The following is a 20212-nucleotide window of genomic DNA, read 5'->3' as shown; positions in this document are numbered from 1 at the left end:
TATTTTATATTCCTTTTGAGTTCTTTTAGAATAGTCCCAAAGCTCAATAAAGTCAAGCTGAAGGCCAGCTTCACTTGCCATCAGGGACCTGGCATCAGAACCCACTGTTGACCATTTCTTGGGCTGACTCGCAACAGATGGATCAATTCTCACATTTTCATTTCCTGGAGCTTCAGGAATGTTTAACAAGAATCATGCACATGGGATTAGGGCAGGGCAGAGGGGAGAAGTACCTTTTCAAGCAATTCTGTCTTTAGAACTTTGGTCCTTCTTATTGACAACCAACTCAGTGAAGCAAACCAAATGAGAGACATTTTTAAAATGTGACTTCTCATAGCAGTTGTTTCTTTCTTTTCTTTTCTTTTCTTTTTGACCTGTACTCTGTTCATTGCTCTTCCCCCTTGTATCTTTTCCTTTTCTCAATCTTCCCATTTGTTATTCTTAATTAAAAATGATGCACAGACCCCCAGAAGTCAAGTAGCACATTTAAAATTTTTTGGGTGGGTAATTCAATAAAAACTGTGTTGAGAGAAGAGTCAGAATTTATCTCTGAATTGTCAGTGACCAAACCACACTGTAGTTTCCCACCCCTGGCTGGGCACCTGGGCTTCTACTGTCCACTTGCTCCTTTGATTATGGCCTTGGAGCTTCTTTGCTAGGTTTTCAATTGCCCTCCCTGTATATCCACTCTGGCCCCTAATTCTGGATTTGAGTTTTGCCTGCCAGATCATGCATCAAACCTGCCTTCTACTCTTGCGTCATCAAGAACTGGAACTCAAGCAGCATGCTCCTTGTTTTTGCCAAGTATGACATCATTCTGCAGAACTTCCTACTCCTCAGCAGTACGACAGAGCTATGCACCTACCAGTCTGGTTGCACTGGAGATGGAGAATATCTCTCTCTGCGTTTCTGCACACCAGGGAGATTGCACTTGTTCTATACACTATGCAATTGTACTTGCAATACTACAATGTGTCAGACACTCACATAAGCATTAGAGATACAGCAGTGTAAAAAGCTGACAAGAATCCATCCCTGCCCTGATGGAATTTAGTGTAGTAATCACCAATCCAATTACCAGTATGATTTGACATGGATTTTATAAAACTATATTGGTTCTTCATCCAGCTAATGATCTACTTCTACATATAAGCTCAAAAGTTTTTGCAACCTATGGGATCTGACAGGCCCAAAGATGGTTGACCCACATAGGTATGGTTAGAAACCCTCCTGCTAAGTACATGAGTAGAGCCAAGAAAATAACCAAATGCTACATTTGATTTCTCATAACCACACGGAGTATGTGATTTTGTTTGCCATTACACCACTTGGTTCCTATAATAAAACCTAAGTTGGAATGAACTTGTCCCATGTAGCTCTTATCTGGAGGCACTAACCAATGCCATCTGATGAATCTTTCTATACATCTATGACAGACAACCTCCTAGACTTAGTCTTGCATTGAATATCTCCAAAGATAAGGCTTAGCATTAGACAGGAGCTCTTACACAATGAATAGGCAGGTGTGTGCGTGTGCTGGTACCCTGAGCTCCCCTCTCATTTGGCCTTAACCTTAAAAGCTTGTCCCTTGAGGGAAAGCTGATGCAGCTTGGAGAAGACAGCTAGATTCTCCTTACCTCTCAAGTCTGCTGCATAAATCTGATGAGTCCTAAGTGGGGTTTGAGAAGAGGACATGGGGAAGCTACATTTACCCACAGCTATGATGAGCCATCTTCCTGCTGTCAGGGACTCAGATCTAGGTTGAGCACACTTATCACTTGGGTGCAAGGAACAGATTCTGTATGAATTACTATCCCAAGACTCTAGTGTGAGTTCCTGTACCTCTTCACTGGGTCTCCTGGGGCCCTGTCTTGTTTGTGATAAAGCAAAGCAGGACTCTCTGTCTTTGTACTGGTTACCAGGGTGGGTCTCCAGGCAGGCTGTGTTATAAACTATGCTTCTTGCTGCTGCTGAACCTTTATTAAACCAGATGGGAGGGGCCCTACAGTCTGCTGGGAATCAAGGGAAGTAAACCAAGGGAATTAATATTTTAAATCTTTTAAGGACAAAACAAATACTATCACACTACTCAGGATCTGCATCACCCCTTTGAACTTCCAGAGATTTATGAATAGTGTATTCTGGAGTTCTTAGTTCCCAGGTTCATATAGAACTTGGACTAAAACTTGATTCAGTTCCAAGAATCTCACCGTGTGAACTTGAGGGATGTTTAGCTACACCATAGGTGAGGTCCTCGTCACTTTGAATGGAATCCAGGCCTTCTAACCTAGGCTAATGTCACAACAGAAAGGCTTCCCTTAACTCTTGGGGAAAGCTGGGGACATATTGTGAGGTTCCCACTTGATTTCTGGTGCATGTTTTTGGGCGCCCTCTTGGCTCCAATGGAGGCATGAAGACCGGGCCATCTTACCTGAGATCTCCTACCTACTCCTAGAGAAAACCGCCCTTTCCCAAGTCTTCATGCTTTCTTGGGAGAGTAATGAAAATAAATTTCTAAAGCCTTGTGTCTCTAGAAAAGCCCTCACCTCTCCCTGTCCTCCAACACTCACAGCCTCATTATCACTAACTGCCTTGAGACCATCTAGACTAATCTCGTTGCACTCTGTATCTCTGATTGTATCAGTCACGAAACTCAGGTCCTCCCCTTCCCCTTACTCATCCCCTATACTCTCTACATCCCTTTGCCACTATATTTTTCTTCATATGTATCATCATCTGGCATTTTATATATTTTATGTATTTGTATTCCCACCAGAATGTAAGCTCTGTGAAGGCAGGAATTCTTGTCTGGTGTTTTCTTTGTTGTTGTTTTGTTTTTTCTGTCTAGAATAGATCCTGGCATGTAGTAGGTATCTAATAAGTATTTGTTGGATGAATAAAGGAATGAACATGATGGATACCCAGTACTTCTTGAGAGTCGCTAATTATTAGCAATTTTCATTCTTTTGTGTTTTAGACAAATGACCCCCTCATTGACCTCTGGAGGATGTATTAGCCATTTCAATAGTCTCTGATAGTGGAGGGACTCTCTCCAAACCCAAGTCATTACACTACTTTGGGCATATCCCTTGACACCCTTCCCCCATGTCAAACATTTACCAAAGAGACCACTGTGTCCGATGTGACTAATGGCACTATTCTGTCTCAACCCTCTGCACCTCCCATTCCCATATGCATTCTGTTATAAGATGTTTAATTCAGAAGAAAGCAGTTATCCAGATTTTTGGTTATTATAGCCAAATTTGAGGCCTAGGACATAATGGTAAATGGGTATGTGGTAATGGTCAAAGCAATCATCTTTGCAAGATCATCAGACTCATGGACTGATTGCTTTCTCACTTTAATTTCTGAATTATTTACTTCTTAGAAGCCAGAAATGCTGGACTGATAGCTTGTTGGCCTCTCCTAGAAGGCTTTGCACCTGTGTAGCCCTACAAGCAACATTTTGCTGTGCCATTAAACTGAACTATCTCCACTTTTATTCCATAACACCAATCAATTGAACATTGCAAGGGCCTCCCTCTTTAAGAACCTATTCTATCTCAAAGCCTGCCTCTGTGGCCCTGCAGAGTAGACAGAGGATACTTAGATCATTTGTGATGGCCTGGCTTTGAAGCTTATATCTATGGCTCTCCAATGAGTTTCTTGATTGCATAGTCCCAGGAATACTAAAGAATAAAACAATATTTAAGCATCTTCAGGATGCATCTTCAGGAGCAAATGGGAATGCAAGAAGAGTCCAAGAAGTACAAAGCCTGCAATTTCCATTGCTGACTTCCAGCTGGCCTTGAAGGAACTCAACTGTGCCATCAATTTTGTCACCAACTTGCTCCTCTCAGGGCCAAGGTGCCCATGCAAGTCCTTGTGAATCTATGAAATACCAGAACATCTAGAATGCCATACTTATGGGTCACTCTCAGAGTGAGAGTGCCACATCAATAAAATATAAATCCTACTTCTACACAAATTATTTTTTAATCCTTACCTCCACCCTGGTACTTCCCTTTACTCTGATGTGTGCCATAACAACCACCCAGCAGAACTCAGCATAGCCAAATATAAAAACTCCACATTATGCTTGCATATGAGGCCCATTAAGGGTCACTATTGATAGGAAACAGAATCCCTAGCCATTCTTACAAATAGAATAACACTCCTTATTCCACCATCCTAGAAACTCAAAGGCAGATACATAGCACGCCACTCCCCATTGCTACTCCTGAACCCTCTAAATCTTTCTGCAGCTACCCCTATCCGTGACCACAGCAACCCATGGCAGGCCTGGCTGTACTGTCATGCCACTGGCATCTTTGATGGTCACTGGCAAGCCTGGATACAGCACCTGTGCTGGGAAAACTCACTCCGGGCCAGGACAGGTTTGCAGAGCTGGTAGAAATAGGTTTCAAAGGACAGATCCGAGAACCAGCTGAATATCTGCCCTGAACCCCTGACTAGGATTCCACTATTCACAAAGCTCAACCCTCAACCTAAAGAACAATGGCGTCAGAGCCTGAGCAGCCTCTTGAAGCTGCGAAGAGTCACGTGGCTCAATATAAATATGAGGAATATGTGTCAGTGATATTCCTTGAGCCACTTGGTCACCAGAACTAGAATTTCATCCTTAACTTCCGATTGCACTTTTGGTTTTCTAAACTTGTCTTTCTTTCTGGATTATGAATTTACAATTTATTTAAATGACTTACATCCTCATAAAATCCTTATGACTGGTCTTCCACACTTTTCCTGTGCATATGTATTTGTGTACACATCTGCACACACACACACACACACACACACACACACATACACACACACACACACACAGATGCACACATTGTTGGATTATGGTTTGAATCTCTTTTCATGGATTCTCTAATACTGACTCAGCTAACCGAATCCTCTGTATTCCACTGTCTCTCCCACAGCCCAAGCTGTTTTCTTACATGCTCAGTCCCTGTGTTTCTGTGCACATGATTTTTTTTTAAGGAATAATTGTTTTAACTGCAGACTTTGTGGAGTCTAAAGCTCAGCAAAAACACATTCACAATGGATCTTCATCAATATAGACTTTTTAATCATCAAAGCTTTATGACCTACATAAATTCAGTTTCCATGGTCCACATGGAAACAGCAGAGGTTAGATCCTATACTGGCCCCTAGTTACTATGTCTTTGGGCTGCTGATACATAACTATTTCTGTATGTGCTCAGAACTTCAGACTAAGTGCTCCTTCCTCGTCCCACTTTTCTCTTCTTTAGGTATATTATCTTTCCTAATGGTGTCTATTTTATGTAGAAGCTGAAAAAACTCATCAACTCATCAATTTGCTTTCTTTGAAGATATAATGAATACAGAGAATGAAAATGGGGAGCAATTTACATAGGAATATAACCTACATCTAGAATACACCTGAATGTTAATGATTCTATGTGATTTAGAGAGTGGTTCTATTATATGCTGTGTTCTTTGAAGATAGGACTATTTCTAACTAATTTTTGCAGCCTATTTGGTGGCTTTTATAGTGTCTGACACATACTGAGTGTTTAATAAATGTTTCTTGAGTAAATGAGCAGTCCCAATGGCAAAGTATAGGAGGAAGATGTCAGAATGTCAATGGGTTGGGAGATAGATAAGGACAATTTTAGAAATTATACTTCTAAGACCTTGAGCTCCAGGGTGGTCAATGATGGTATAGAAACTGAAGGGAGATAGCTCCTTGTGACCACAGGGTCACCATCTGTGAGATTCCATGGGAGACCTCTCTCTCTCACCATGAGCATCAGTGCAGGAAAATGACCAGACAGGCAAATACTGGGAAGGAGGATTTTATCCTCCACTTCCTTTTTTTCTGGAGGGGGGAGTATATTTAAACACCCGAGAATGTGATTCACCAGCCATCAGATTTAACAAATCCACTTTCATTTTGCTGGGTGCTTTACTGATACAGAAAACTTTCAATTATCTCTACTAATGGGATGAAAGCAATGGTACATATAATCAAAATGTCATTTCCATTTGCCTTTGGAAAGCATTATGTGTGTTTTTCCCCCAGCAGGTTTGCTTTCATAATGATTAGTTCCAGGTTAGACTAATAATAAAATGAGTTAGCATTTTCTCTGTACAATACCTGGTAGGAGAAGACGACAAATGTGTTTATGGCAGAAGAAGCTCATGCAGGGCCTAGGACTTGTCACAGTTAATCACTTATGTGGATAATCTACTTGCAGCAAGTGGGACTTTGAACACAGAAAAATGCAAAGAAAACTACAGATCCTAGATTTTAATAATGCAGGAATAGATTTTAATAACCCTGGAATAGATGCCCTAGGAGAAAACTATAGCTAGTGTCAGTGGAGAAAGAACACTTACTAGGAGTAAGGCAACTGGGGTTCTCAGACTTGATGGCCCACGGGAGAACATATTACCTCTTTATGCCTCAATTTTCTTACCTATAAAATGTAAAAAATACACCTGTTCTGCGTACCTAATAGGTTAACTGATCAAGAGAAAGTAGTAGGCAAAAGGGCTTGTAAGAGCATTACATGTTATGAAAATGCAAAGCACTGATAGATGGAGAATGAAATATTGTTGGCACCTCCTATTTAGGACATATTCCTTGCTATAATTCCTCATTGCTTGGACTCTTGGGCTGAGGCTTCTGAAACTTTCCCAGTTAAAAAAAATGGTCCTGTTACTTAAGGATTCTGCTTTTTAAGGATGATTACTTTAACAATGTCCATATATCCTAAGGAATGAATGCATCTTTTCTCAGGTAATAGTTTCATTTTAACAGAAACCATCTGGCTACAATAACTTCATTTAGTTGTTCTCAAAGTGTGGTCCTGGACCAGCAGCATCAGCATTACCTGGGAATTTGTTAGAAATGCAAGTTCATGTGTGCACCAAAATCTACTACATCACAAACTCTGAGGGTCGGCTCTGCACTCTGTGTTTTAACAAGCCTTCCAGATGGTTCTGATATACATTCAAGTTTGAGAACCACTGCTTTGGCCCAAAAGAAAAAAGGGAAAGCTAGGAATTGGGTGCTGGGACATGCCATGAGAAGCCTTTTTTTTTTTTCCTTGAATGAAGTAGGAGGCAGCTTGTAGGACTTTTCAAATTACACTATATAGCTGGCTACTTAGAGCTGGGCCCACAGTGACATGTTAAACCACTGTTAAACTTAAAGAGACGATATGTATCTTTCATCAATTCATTCATATGAACGTGTATAGTATCTGGTATATATATGTATGCATTTGTATATGTACATATGGATGGATATATATATATATATATATATATATATATATATATATATAAATGATGATCCAGTAAATCATTTTTTTAGGAAGGTCTCTTTCCTGACCACCCTACTTTAAAATGCATCCCTACCTCTGTGACTCCCTACCCCCCTTTCTTGACTTACTTTTTCTTTATAGCAATATCACCCTCTAACATGCTGTGCTATATTTGCTTACTTATTTTGTTTACTGTCCCTCTCTCCCAGCTAGAATGTACACTTCACTGCTATGCCCTCAGGTCTGAGAACTGTGCCCGGCACCTAGTAGGCACCCAGTAAATATCTGTTGAACTAATGAGCATATGAGTGACTGTGGAGTCTGGGAGATGAGAAAATACTGGGGTCAGCCCCAAACACTGGAACCCCTATAAGCACCCCTAACAGGCAGTGTCGCTATGCCTTTCTGTTCCTGCTTTGGGCTCTGAGATGACTTTGCAAACAAGGCTTTAGTAAATGCCATCCTTAGGGAGTTAGTTCACTATACTGTTTGATTACCATTTCAAAATGTACTCTCTGGTTTTCCCTAGGAATGAGAATAGTGTCCTGATTGATCAACATGATTATATGGCTGGCTGGGGTTAGGGGGCAGTTTATGGGTATGTAATGGTAGGCTATGACATATTAGGGAAAAAAATTAGTCTAAGAATAAAAATCAAGAGTTCTGAGTTCTAGTTCTTATCCTGCCCCTAACATATGATCTTATGCAAACTGCTATATGCTATACGATCTTATGCAAACTGCATTGGCAAACAGCATTTCTAGATGTCAGTTTCATCTGTTGATCTCAATGATCTCCAGGTTCCCTTCCAGTTGCAATAATATTCATTTATGTGTGACTTGATTGATATCTGTCTCCTCTACTGGTAAGCTCTGTGAGAACAGGGACTGTGTGAACATCTACATCACAGTAACCAGCACTGGAGGTACTCGAAAAATACTTGCGGAGTAGACAAATCCCTATGAAAACCAAATGATGATTCAGCCTCATCAGCTTGTGCCCTACCCAACCAAGTCACAGGTATGTGGATGTGTGCTGCAAAGACCTTGGCCTGTCAGGGATCTCCAGTACACGAGGAAGAGCAGGATGCTGGTCTGCACCCAGAGCTGCAAGTTCACAGATGTGCAGGACTGTGGGAGATGCACAGGGAGAGCCCAGGCAGGGCACCTGGGCCATCAGCCCAGAGGCTTGGAAAAGTGTGGATTTAGGGATAAGAGACCTGAATTTGAATCACATTTCTGCGATTTTCTAGCTGTAAGAGTTTGTACAAGTTATTTACTTCTCTTAGCTTCAGCCTCCTCACCTGGAAAATGCAGACAGTACTGCCTGCCTCTCAGCATGGCTGTGAAAATCATTGGAGTATATGAAGTGCCTTCCTAGTAGCTCCTGTAAGAGAAGGGCTTGGTAAACAGAGCCTCATTGTCTGGTTCTGCCTTCCCTTCCCCTTTATGAGCTCTTTAAGCCCTGAGGTATCTACCGATGCCTCCTTTCCAAAGAATTGACCTAAGTTTGTTACTAGCCCATGGGAATTCCCTAGCTAGTTTTGCTGAAGGGGCATAAAGATTGGAATAAAGTGTTTCTCAAGATATGTACCCATTGGAAATATATATTTTCTCTTTTGGATTCCCATTTGCATAATGAGATTTTGAGATCTGTAACTTGCTATGGCTTGATATCAAAAGATTCAATTTTGTAAATCAATTTGAATAATTATTTGAACATGCTGAGAACTGTCACTGAACAGAACGAGTTTGAACTTTGCCTGTCTTTTTGGCTGCCTGTGTCTCATTCCACCTCGCTCCCTCCCTCGTAGAGTGAATCATACTCCCATCCTGTCCCGCCCTCTGCCTTTCCCCACCACACTCATCTTCTACATATGATCATCTGTATTCTGAAAGACAAATTCTGTTGCTAGGCAATCAGAAGACAAAATTGCTGTGGTTGACATGATTCCTATCAGTGACTGCAATTGCAGTGGTGCCGCCATCATGCCAGACGCACGCTCATTGCATCTGTCCCCAGCTTGACAGATCTTTCTGGAAAGTGGGATGGGGTGGATTCTTGGCAGAGAATTAAGGGCCTCAGCACTCAACAGAAAGTATTTATAAATCACTGTATATCAACAGCCTGCTTTAGAATCATTTTATTAGAACACATTCAAGAAAGTGACATACGGAAAAAAAAGACAGCAGCAATTCTCAGTCATGCAAATGCCCATGTTAAGGTTCTCCATTGGATTTAAATTCAAGTACAAAGACAGTCCTTTCCTGAGCCAGGTGCAATTCCAGAGAATGACACTTTGCATTGAGAACACGTTTCCTTCGCAAAGTTCAGAACACTGAACAAGTTACATCCTCACAATAAGATTGTGAGATACATGGAAGTGTAAACTTTTAAGGGACCCTTTACCCTGCCCTCCCCCATAACCCAGCCAGGGAAGTGAGCCCAACTTTAGGACCTCTTAGAAATCAGGTTTAGTCTATTGAAAATAAAGCAGTGGGCCTTAAAAAAAAGTTAGAAAATGAGTGTATATATGAAATGGAATCATCTTCTCTGCCTCTTGCCTTGGTGTGGGGTTTCCATGAAACTCTGAGCTAAGGGTTGGGGGGTCTCTCTTGAGTGTCGTGGAAGCTGGAGGACTTTTAAAAAATTTTATTATGAAAAATTGCAAACATATACAAAAGTGGAGAGAATGATATGCCCATATATCCATCGTCTAGTTTCAACAATTACCAGCACGTGGCCAGTTTGTTTCACTTATGTGTTCTCACACTTCCCACGACCCTTCAGTAGGATAATTTGAAGCAAATGGGGGCTGGAAGGGTGGTCTCTGAACCAGAGACCTCAGGAAGGAGTGAGGTTAGGGAGGAGCTAGAAAAATATGACAAAACATGGGTAGGCTGGAGCAAATAGAAAATTTGTCGTAGAAGTGGTTGCTGCCAATGTTTGGGAAAGACTAGGGTTAACCCTTATCTTCTCTACCATAAACCATTCCTTCTTCTTCTCTCCTCTTTCTTATGATTTTAGGGAGGCAAGCTAGATTAGAATGATGGGTTTTTCCAGATTAGGGGCCACTGATAATAGAAATGTTCAACCTGGAGAAAAATTTCAGAGACAAATGTGTCCCTCTAATTAACCTGTCCACTCATATTGCAGACCTCTAGGGCAGCAAGGGCCTGGGGGTATCTGCTGTTCAGAGTGGGAGCTGGGGGAGTACATCGGGCCACAGAGCCTCTCACAGGTCCCTACTGCCCCACCATTTTTGATTTTGGAGAGAAACTCAGCAACCTCAAATTGCACCCAGTAGAGAAGAAGGGAGCCCCAAGGGGTGAGCCCATGGCCCAGATGGGAAGATTTTGCTTGGAACATGTTGCCCTCTGAGCAAAGGCTGCACCCCACACCAGCCCTGCCAGAGCAGTCTCAAGAGAGGTGGGTGATTGGAGTCCCGGTGGGAGGTCCCAACGGCGCCACGGCTAACCCGGTGAGCTGCAGGGACAAGTCCCAGGCTGCGTGCTAAACGTAAGTGGAGAAAGGATCTCCAGGTCCCAGGTGCCACCGAGGAACAAGGTTGCCATCCTGTTAAGAAAAGGGCTGGGCTCTGTGATTTGCATATGACTTTGCAAAAATCTGCATGAGATCCCATAGCCCTTTATAGAAAACAGAGTTAAACCATCAGTGCAACCTACTGTGTTTCTAGTAACCCAATGCACAGAGTGCAATCTAGTAAATACCCATTCATTATTTTTAGAAGATGATACAGAGGAAGCAGAGCATTGTATAAGACATTCCTTGGCCTGAAGGTTTAGAAGAAGCCCACCAGGTCCAGGATCCAGGTGAGGATCACTGACTGGCCACATTTGCTAACTTTGTCAGAACTCAGATCTGTATACTTTCAACCCATGAGACCCCTGTAAACCAGTCCCACAGTAGCTTCTCAACATCCCAGACACATAAGCAGGAGAGGAGCCAGGAATGATATAGACAGGGATGTATTAAATATGAGTTCCTAGTGGCAGTAATCATTAGTGTTTATTTCACACCCTTTTTGTTTTGTTTTGGTTTTTTGTTTAAACTCTTTGAGGGTCCCTATGCCCTACCAGCAAGACTTGCTATAACATTTAATTGGGAGAAAGAAACTGTGAAAAGTTTACCAATTTATGTAGTACATCGTTGGTAGTAATAGACTTAGAATTTATGATTTCAGGTGTTTCCAGGGTCCATGAGAGGAGGGCAATCACTAATTTTTCCAAGGCATGAGGCTGGTTCAGGCAGACTGTAAGGCTGGCTGAGGGAGTGAATTGTTGAGTAAGAGAGTCCATGTGGGGGAGCCCATGCTAGAGACCCCACTTCCATATTCCAGTGTGGTTTACCCCACCTGTAAACTGAGCCATCTGCAGCAATGATCATTGTTTCTTTAAGAAAAGTGACCCTCCAAAGAAAGTGAACTTCTAGTGCTTTGGAGGAGGGAAATACTGTAAATAGTAATGGCTCTTAGCCGAGAGAAAAGTTCAGGATAAATTAAGGAGTATGATCTCACATTTGACTGGGACTCAGCTTGGTAATGTCAAAGCCTCCATCATACTTGCCATATAGAAACGAGCAAAACAGCCTGAACCTCTCTTAGGAAGAACTTCAGCTGGGCAAAATCTGTTCATTAAGTGAGAGAAAAAACTTCAGTGTCAAAGGTGAAGTGGTAGTTACCCTGGGGAAGATCAGAAGGGAGATGAGATTCTGAAGAAAGCAGGGAGCTACACACATGCATTTCAGAAGTAACTCGTGGTGAAGGCACTGGGGAGCCCACTGAGCTCACTTTTACCAGGGCAAAAGTGGCTCAAGAAGTTTAAATCACAGTTTTTGGTGCACAATGGCACATTAACACTAACATGGGAGGTGACATCAGCTGTTCTGATGAGCTAGTTCACCATAATTCACTCGGTGAATTATGGTGAGTTTATAGACATGTTATAAGAGCTGTAGAATTTATTTTAGTGGCAGAATTTAATAGTTTTATAAATGCTGAACTTGACGTTCTGCATTTTATATGGTTGTTAAAATTTGGAAGGGGAGAGAAGCTTTAAAAAATATTACTATTGCCCTTATTATTAATAGCTAATATTTATTGAGTGCTTACCACATGCCAGGCAGAGTGCTGAGAGCGATACATGCATCATTTCACATCATCTGCACTGCAGACTGTGAGGTGGGTAATACCATTACCCCCATTTTGCAGACTGACACCTGGAGAGGTCCTGCCCAGGATCACAGCACTGGCAAATGCAGGGGTGAGATCTGAACCAAGGTTCATTTGACTCCAAAGCTGTCCTTAATCATTGCATATATCGTCTCTCCTAAAGGAGAATCCATCTGCCAAATGGATCTGTACCTCTTTACGTTTGTTGATTCCAAATATCTTGGAAGGCATCCCTCACATGAGGATCTATCTTATCCCTGAGAACCTAATTTGAAGTGATTTTGGTCACTTCATTACATATATCATTAGGTGTTATAGAAAATTTCTTATCCCCTTTTAAGCCTCAAGTTATGATTGTCTGTGTGCAACCACAAATCTGTCTTGTGATGGTTTGATGTGTGAGACACCTAGGAAATAAACCTGCATAGGCAAACTGAATACTTGGTCCCTAAAACCCTGAGAAAATACATACACATTTATGCAGGAAGTCATTGTTTTATACAGCCCAGTTGGTACCTTAAAAGAGTAGTTAACACCCATGCATAGCTCTTAACTTTAAAAATGACACCCATTCATGACCTCACTAGGAGGTCATGGTTTTTTAAAAATCCTGGCCTAGGGCAAGAACTAGTGGAAAAAGTTTAAGTGAAAGTATGAAAAAGCGACCATTAAAATTTTTTTTTTGAAATACTAATGATCTCTCTTATTTAGAAAACAGCGCTCAGCTTAGAATCTACACATAAGGTCCATTTCCAATCACCCTATACTTTGGCTTTCTGATCCTGTAAGCTAGGGTGGGGCCTGGGACCAGCTTTTTGAAATATTTACCTGGTAATTCTAAGGGACACCTGGTTTGGAATCCTTTTTTAAGGTGCCTTTGGTTGGCCTTTTCTATGTGCCAACCACTCTATCACTGGAAAACCTGAGTTTCACAGCATTTCAGCTGCAATTTCAAGTCTTCTAGCACACATTGGCCAGAAACACTTGTCTTTGGCATTCTCCATAAGGGGCAAAACTCTGTGAGACCTACTTTATAGGACAATGGCTTTTATTAACCAGACCTCCCAAACATCCTTTGTTTAGTGGGGAGACTGAGCTTTCCTCCATCTTCCCCTATTCAAGTATAGACCCCTTCACATAAATGCTGTTTATTTAATACATTGAAGGCTCCATTTTAATGATAGACTCTCATAAGAAGAGCTTTCTGAGCTACAGAGAGATGTTCTGTACTCATTGGACATCCAGTGATATAAAAATAGCCACAAAAAGGGGAATGTATTTATTATAGAATTCCCTTTCTTATTCTACAATGAAGTTGAGGCAGCTACTTTTTGCAATAGATTTTTAAATGCATCTCCATACAGTGGTATATTCTCAATGTTTTTGTCTGATGGATTAGGAACCACAGAGGCATGGATGTACCTGAATTGCTATTCCCATGGCTAAGACATAAGAAAAGCACCCCCCCTCTAAATTCCTGGCTCATGCCATGCTCTGCTAGGCACAGAAGACAGTGTGTGATTGGCACAGTCAATACATGGAACATAGGATGTTCTCGATTTTTCAGTTGATCAGGAAGGGGAAATGATAGAATTTACAATATTTGGGTCAAAATGTTGCTTTGTGTGTTTTTGCCTGAATCATCCAATTGTTTTTTGTTTTGATGGACTTGGCCTGTGGAACAACTTGGCAGTGTATGTAACAATTATCAGAAAGACCTGGGTTCAAATCTCAGCTCTGCCACTTTCTAGTTGTGACCCTGAGTAACTTATTTAATCTCTCTGAGTACCATTTTCCTTGTCTGCAAAATGAGGATAATGATACTTACCTTGAAGAATGTTGTGAGGATGAAATGAGACAATATATGTAAAATGACAGGCTCATGTTAGAACTTCAGTAAGACAGGCAGTTGCTATTGGCAGTTGTTTATGCTCTGGATGGCTTCCTTGCAGGCAGATTTTGCGTTTTTCTCTGCCTGCCCAATCATAGCAGTGACATCTTAGGGAAAGGACTGTAACTCTCCTGTTAGATGAAATGGGGGATTTTGTCCTTGGTGGGGACTTTATATGCTCTGTTTGTATTCCTTCGTTACATACCGGCACTCTGCAAACACCATATTAACTGGTTTTAAGAAAGCATTTCTCCACCTCAAGTTTCAAACCAGAGCCCAGACTGGAAATTTTTCTTGATGTAGCCATCAGAATTAAAACTGAGATACACAATAATAAAAGTATTAAATACTGCATAGAGAGAAGACATAAATAAACACCATGAAACATATTGTTAACTCTTTTCAAGGACTGGTTTTTGTACCCTTCTGTGTGTTGTTTCATGCATCCTACTCTGTCTGCAGGGTCCCTCTGGGATCTAGATGTCTGTGTTTGCTGCTCATGCTGACCTGGGGCTCTGCACCCCAAACTATGTGTGTGAGGGGTGGTTACTGACAAGGACAGGCAGCCTGAGCAGTGCAGTGACAAGGAGGAAGGCCTCATAGGTGGTACAGAGTTATGTCCACCCGTCGTGCTGCCTCCCGAGTGACAGGCCAGGCCCTCCTCACCTCCAGAACACCACCCAGTGCAAAGAAAGCAGCCCAGCCAGCAATATTCAATCTCCCTGTGCTTCCTCTTCCCATTTCTTCCTCTGCTCAAGGAGCCCTCTGAGAGAACTCTGAAACTAGGCGGTACGGGAGAGACAGTGTTAAAAATACTTGTTTCATGTAATCCTTTTTAGTTTCAAGTTTAGAAAGGTTAGAAATAGCCTCTTTATCAGAAAAATTTCCTTCTGTCCTTAGACCACGGGAGGGGGGAAGAGAGGGTACTAGGGATAAAGGGAGCTGTCTCAACTTGGCCGCCTGTATAGTGGCAAGTGAGTCCCTTAACGGGTGCTCTCGGTGTCCCCTGACCTGGGTTCCAGTGTCCCCACACGGAGTCCCTCCAGAAACCTTTCCTTCTGGGATCACAGGAGGTTAAAACCGAACTTGAAACACTATGTCTGCTTTCTCTCTCTCCCACTGCATATCTCTTTGTGAAATCTATTAATGAACTTGAAAGTATATTTCAAGCTTTTCCTCACCTTTTCCATATGTCTCTAAACAGTGGAGTTTTGCGGGAATCCTGAGGAGCTTACCACCCCCTTCCTGCCCCTGGATCTTCCTTCCCTTTCCTTTCACAGCCTGAGGCTCCTGCCCTTCACAGCCAGACAGTGTTGCCAGTTCCTCAGCTCACAACCTTGGCCCATGCTGCACGCCAAAGTCACCCTCTTGTCACTTTCTCAAATCTTGAGATACTAAGAAGTGGATTGCCCAGTTCCCTACTAGGCACTTGCCTGTTCCTCACCCTTAGTTCATGCAGAGGGTGGACCTCAGCGATCTCTAATAATCTTGTTCCTTTCTGTCCTTTAAAAAAATAACATCTATTAGGTGTTTTTGTTGTTGTTGTTAATAAAAGTAATATGTCTTATTGTATAGAATTGGGGAAAAATATCACCATCCAGAAATAACCATCTTTTACATTTTGGTGTATTTCCTTCATATATACATATATGCGTGCATACATGCACATACATATGTATATATATGCATACATAAGCACAATACAAACACATATGTGCACATACACGGCCCTTTTTTATGTTTAACAGAAAAATTAGTCTTTCATTTTGAGAGAGAAAAGGTTGTAGGAAAAAAGTAACTCTAGGCTACAGCTCAGGTAAGCCCTTCACCTGTGTCAGCCACAGTTAGGAGTATATGGAGCACATGACTCATCAGTTTATGTCATTGGCCTCATGGCTAGGGAGAATATTCAGATATCCTTGCCCCCCAAATCATATAGATGATTCTTCCTAAAGAGTACATGGGAAACACATTTAGAGACACATACAAATTTATAAATATACACAAACAGAAGAAATATACATAAAACATATCATTCAAATAATTATTCTATGAGCACTTTCTATGAAAGCCTACCTCTATCTCAGCGTGCTACAGATAAACACAAGTATCAAATATTAGCCTTGTCGTGGTAATTTAGCTGCTGAGGCAAAAACGAACCCGTGGGAAACAATAGCAAATTGGAAAAAGATTCTGTCATAAAGGGCTGAAGGATGGAATTCCAGCAATCATTCTAATAACGAAGAAGATGTGTTCCAAAAACACTCTTCCTGGGGGCAGAAACTTATCTATCAGAAGAGAGAAATAATTTTGGAGACAGCGATGTAGCATAGGTTGGTAGACAAAGGAGATTATGAGTTGAAAGATCATTATGTTTCAGTGAAGATAACCACACACATACTGGAAAATACATGTTAGAGGAGAGGTTTGCAGACATCATGGGCCCTGGGGCTGGGGGAGCAGGCTGAGAGGGAAGGGGACTGCTCATCAGAAGGTTCTGGGTCCTAGAAAATGCAACTGTGGTTTGGAAGACACACTTTTCCTCTCGAGGCTCCCAGGGACAGACTTTATGTATTATACAGACTACAAAGCCAAGCCAGGAACGTGCATTCACCGCATTCACTTTCCATTTCCACCGCAATGGAAAGTCATTTGAGGAAGAGGACAGAGAAAGAAGGAGAGCCATGATGTCGAAAGGAAAGCTGTGGATGAGGCCGGAGAAGGGAGCAGACTGGGAGATGGTGTATGATGAGTTTAGTTTCAGTGCTTTTGAGCAGAGTGCAGTGAGTCATCCAGGGGCAGTTATGCCATAGAAACTTGGAAGTATGGTGCTGAATCCCAAGGTGAAAGATAAGGGCTAGGAACAGAGATTGTTCAGCTCATTGTTAAGGGTACAGCTTTTTGCTAAGCAATGTGGTAAATACAAAGCAAATTCAGGGCATTGTATGTCCTGAATATTAAAGAACAATGTTTGATATTTTGGGGGTGGGGAAGGGCAATATTGGTGAAGATGGCTAAGCATGGGCGAGGAGACAAAGGATCAATGTGGAGAAGTAGTAAGCATTTGCAGAAGTGAAAATTTCCAGAAATGAAGGTGGGAGTCAGGCCAGCAGCTGAGATGGGCTGGATGTGATTAAGGAAAGTCTTACAGGAGATGGAAGCAGCAAGAGCATAGGGTGATGTGGGAGGGGCATTTGGTGACCATTATTTACCATGTTCAGATGCTATGGTAGACGATAAAGATGAAGGCATCACGAAGACCGAGACGTGGTCCTCCTGGAACTCACAATGTGACATGAGAGCAAGACACACAGGCAGCCAATTAATTGATAAGTGCAGTTAGTCTGAAACATATTTTCGGTCTGCAAAAGTGGCTGTTTCATATGATTCAATCTAATATAGTATGTAAAGTGTGTATAACAGATAAGGGGTTCTTAAGGATCATATGTAGGAGGGAGAACTATACACATGTCTTTGGAGACAGGCCTGTACTTTACCTAAGTAAATGTGCTACTGAAGTCTTTTAACAGACAAGTGAGATGTTGAAAAATGTTTAGGGGAGATGAATCTGGTGTTAGGAGAAAAGATAAAATGCAGGGGAAAATCCCAGAGAAAGGGGAGGCCATTTAGGAGGCCACTGAAAGAATTTAAGCCAAGAGTAACTGAGGCCTGACCAGGGTGGTGTGACAGAAACTCTAAGGGACTCGTGTTCAGGACCTGGCAGCACACTTGCAGCCAAAGAATATGCCAAACATGAGTCTACAGATACAAACTCAGGTATCTGGGGAAATGTTCTTGCTTTTGCCCCAAATAGGGAAGTTAATCAAGTTATTGGTTTGAGAGAAAAGAAAACAATTTTCTGATGCTGAGCTGAGCAGAAGCAGGGCATCGAACTGAATACATCTTGCAGAAGCAGTGCTCATTTCATCGCCATTTGGCCTCATGTTTGCCAGATGGTCTTCTGGTTCCTCAGCAGAGTAGTGTTCACAAGGGTGGGGAATGGCCTGTTTTGTTCCATCTAGGAATAGTGCCTGGCACACAATAGGTGCTCAGAAAAAAAACGTGGTGAATGAATAAATGAATATGAAACTGCCAGTATGAGCAAAGTCACTCAAGGGATATAGTATTAGAATTCTGGTCATGGATACCAGCAACTGAAGCAACAAGAACTATTGTTTAAGGTAGGGATGTAAAAGGGGATCTAAAGAAAGAAGAACCAGGAGTAGAAGTTCAAGTGTAGCTCTCACTGGGAGCATGAGGTGACAAGTGAGTGTCAGATGGCAGGGAAAAGGAGGTGTCTGACAGTATGAGAAAGAGAAGAGGCGTTGAGTTGATCTACAGAAAGCAGGTACAAAGGATGAGATCCAGAGTAGAGTGGAGGCTGTTTCTGAGTCTAGAGAAAGAATGAGAGAATAAAAGGACAATGAAGCATCAAGGTGAAGATAAAAGCAGTTCTCTAACCAGCATGCTAAAAAATATAAGATAAAAATCCTCAGTGTTGGCCGGGCGCTGTGGCTCACGCCTATAATCCTAGCTCTTGGGAGGCCGAGGCGGGCGGATTGCTCAAGGTCAGGAGTTCAAAACCAGCTTAAGCAAGAGCGAGACCCCGTCTCTACTATAAATAGAAAGAAATTAATTGGCCAACTGATATATATATAAAAAATTAGCCGGGCATGGTGGCGCATGCCTGTAGTCCCAGCTACCCGGGAGGCTGAGGCAGAAGGATCACTCGAGCCCAGGAGTTTGAGGTTGCTGTGAGCTAGGCTGACGCCACGGCATTCACTCTAGCCTGGACAACAAAGCGAGACTCTGTCTCAAAAAAAAAAAAAAAAAAAAAAAAAAAAAATCCTCAGTGTTTCTTGGGTGCTACTCAGTAAAGTTTAAACTCCTTTGGTGTTCAGCGTCTGCCACAATGTGGTCCAGCCAATCATTCCAGTTTTATTTCCCACAACTCAGCTCACAAACCCTGATTTTTTTTTAAAATTCAAAATATTAAGGGAGTACAAATGTTTTTGGTTACATGAATCAGATTTGTAATGCTTGAGTCCCAGCTATAGGTGTGCCCATCACCCAAATAGCATTCACTGCACCCATCAGGTAGGATAAAACCTGATCTTTAACCAGGTGTACTTCTTTCCTTGCCACAAATGTACCCTGCATTTTCCTTTCTCCCTTACCTCAATCTTGATGTTTGATCCATTTGGAATGACTATTCTCCCCACTCTCAACACTAAGCCTGCCTGGATAAATTCTACCCATTTAGTAAAGTCTAGAGCTGAACCTTCTCTGATCTTCCCAAACTAGAAGCTTTGATTTTCTTAATTATATCTGATCCCAATTTCTAGGTCTCTCTCTTGCCCAAATCACCTTGTGCTTATTCATTCATTCTTCATATACCCATTTAACGTATATTTAACAAGTACCTTCTATGAGTCAGCACTTCATTAGATGTGGTGATGCAGTGAAGGTAGAAAACAGACATGTCTCTGTCCTCACAGGCTTAGAGGTGGAGGAGGCAATCCCATAACTATGCAAATTCTAATGTAATTACTAATGGTGACAGGGACCAAGAGAAAATAGTAGTGTGCTGGGAAAGATATGGTTTGGGAAGGAGACCTAGTCAGAGGGTCAGAATAGGCTAAGATCTGAAAGTAGAGAGGTCAAAAGGGGTGGACTGTGGCATGGCAAGAGAAGGAATTTTCCAGGCAGAAGAAACAGTATGTACAAAGGCTTTGGGGTGGTTGAAAGCCAGACACATTTACAGAAGGCCAGGGAAGCTGCAAGGCAGGAAAGAGGAGGAATGGCTCC

At 42.0% G+C, this 20212-nt stretch overlaps 1 protein-coding gene across 27 annotated transcripts in view; it reads right to left on the bottom strand.

Moving 5' to 3' along the window:
- The window catches only part of KALRN (kalirin RhoGEF kinase), a 653674-nt gene that overhangs the window by 173219 nt on the left and 460243 nt on the right, over window positions 1-20212 (bottom strand). For 8 of the 27 annotated variants that reach the window (XM_020287048.2, XM_020287049.2, XM_020287051.2 and 5 more), the window contains exon 34: window positions 9478-10898. The exons of the other annotated variants lie outside the window; for them this stretch is intronic. In XM_020287048.2, coding sequence (XP_020142637.1) covers window positions 10836-10898 — 63 coding nt within the window. In that variant the 3' untranslated portion in view covers window positions 9478-10835. Of the gene's footprint in view, window positions 1-9477; window positions 10899-20212 lie in introns of those variants that run through there. 27 annotated transcript variants of the gene reach the window in all.

Source organism: Microcebus murinus, chromosome 1, assembly GCF_040939455.1.
Source record: "Microcebus murinus isolate Inina chromosome 1, M.murinus_Inina_mat1.0, whole genome shotgun sequence".
NCBI classification, from domain to species: domain Eukaryota; kingdom Metazoa; phylum Chordata; class Mammalia; order Primates; family Cheirogaleidae; genus Microcebus; species Microcebus murinus.
This window is presented reverse-complemented; position numbering and strand designations above follow the sequence as displayed.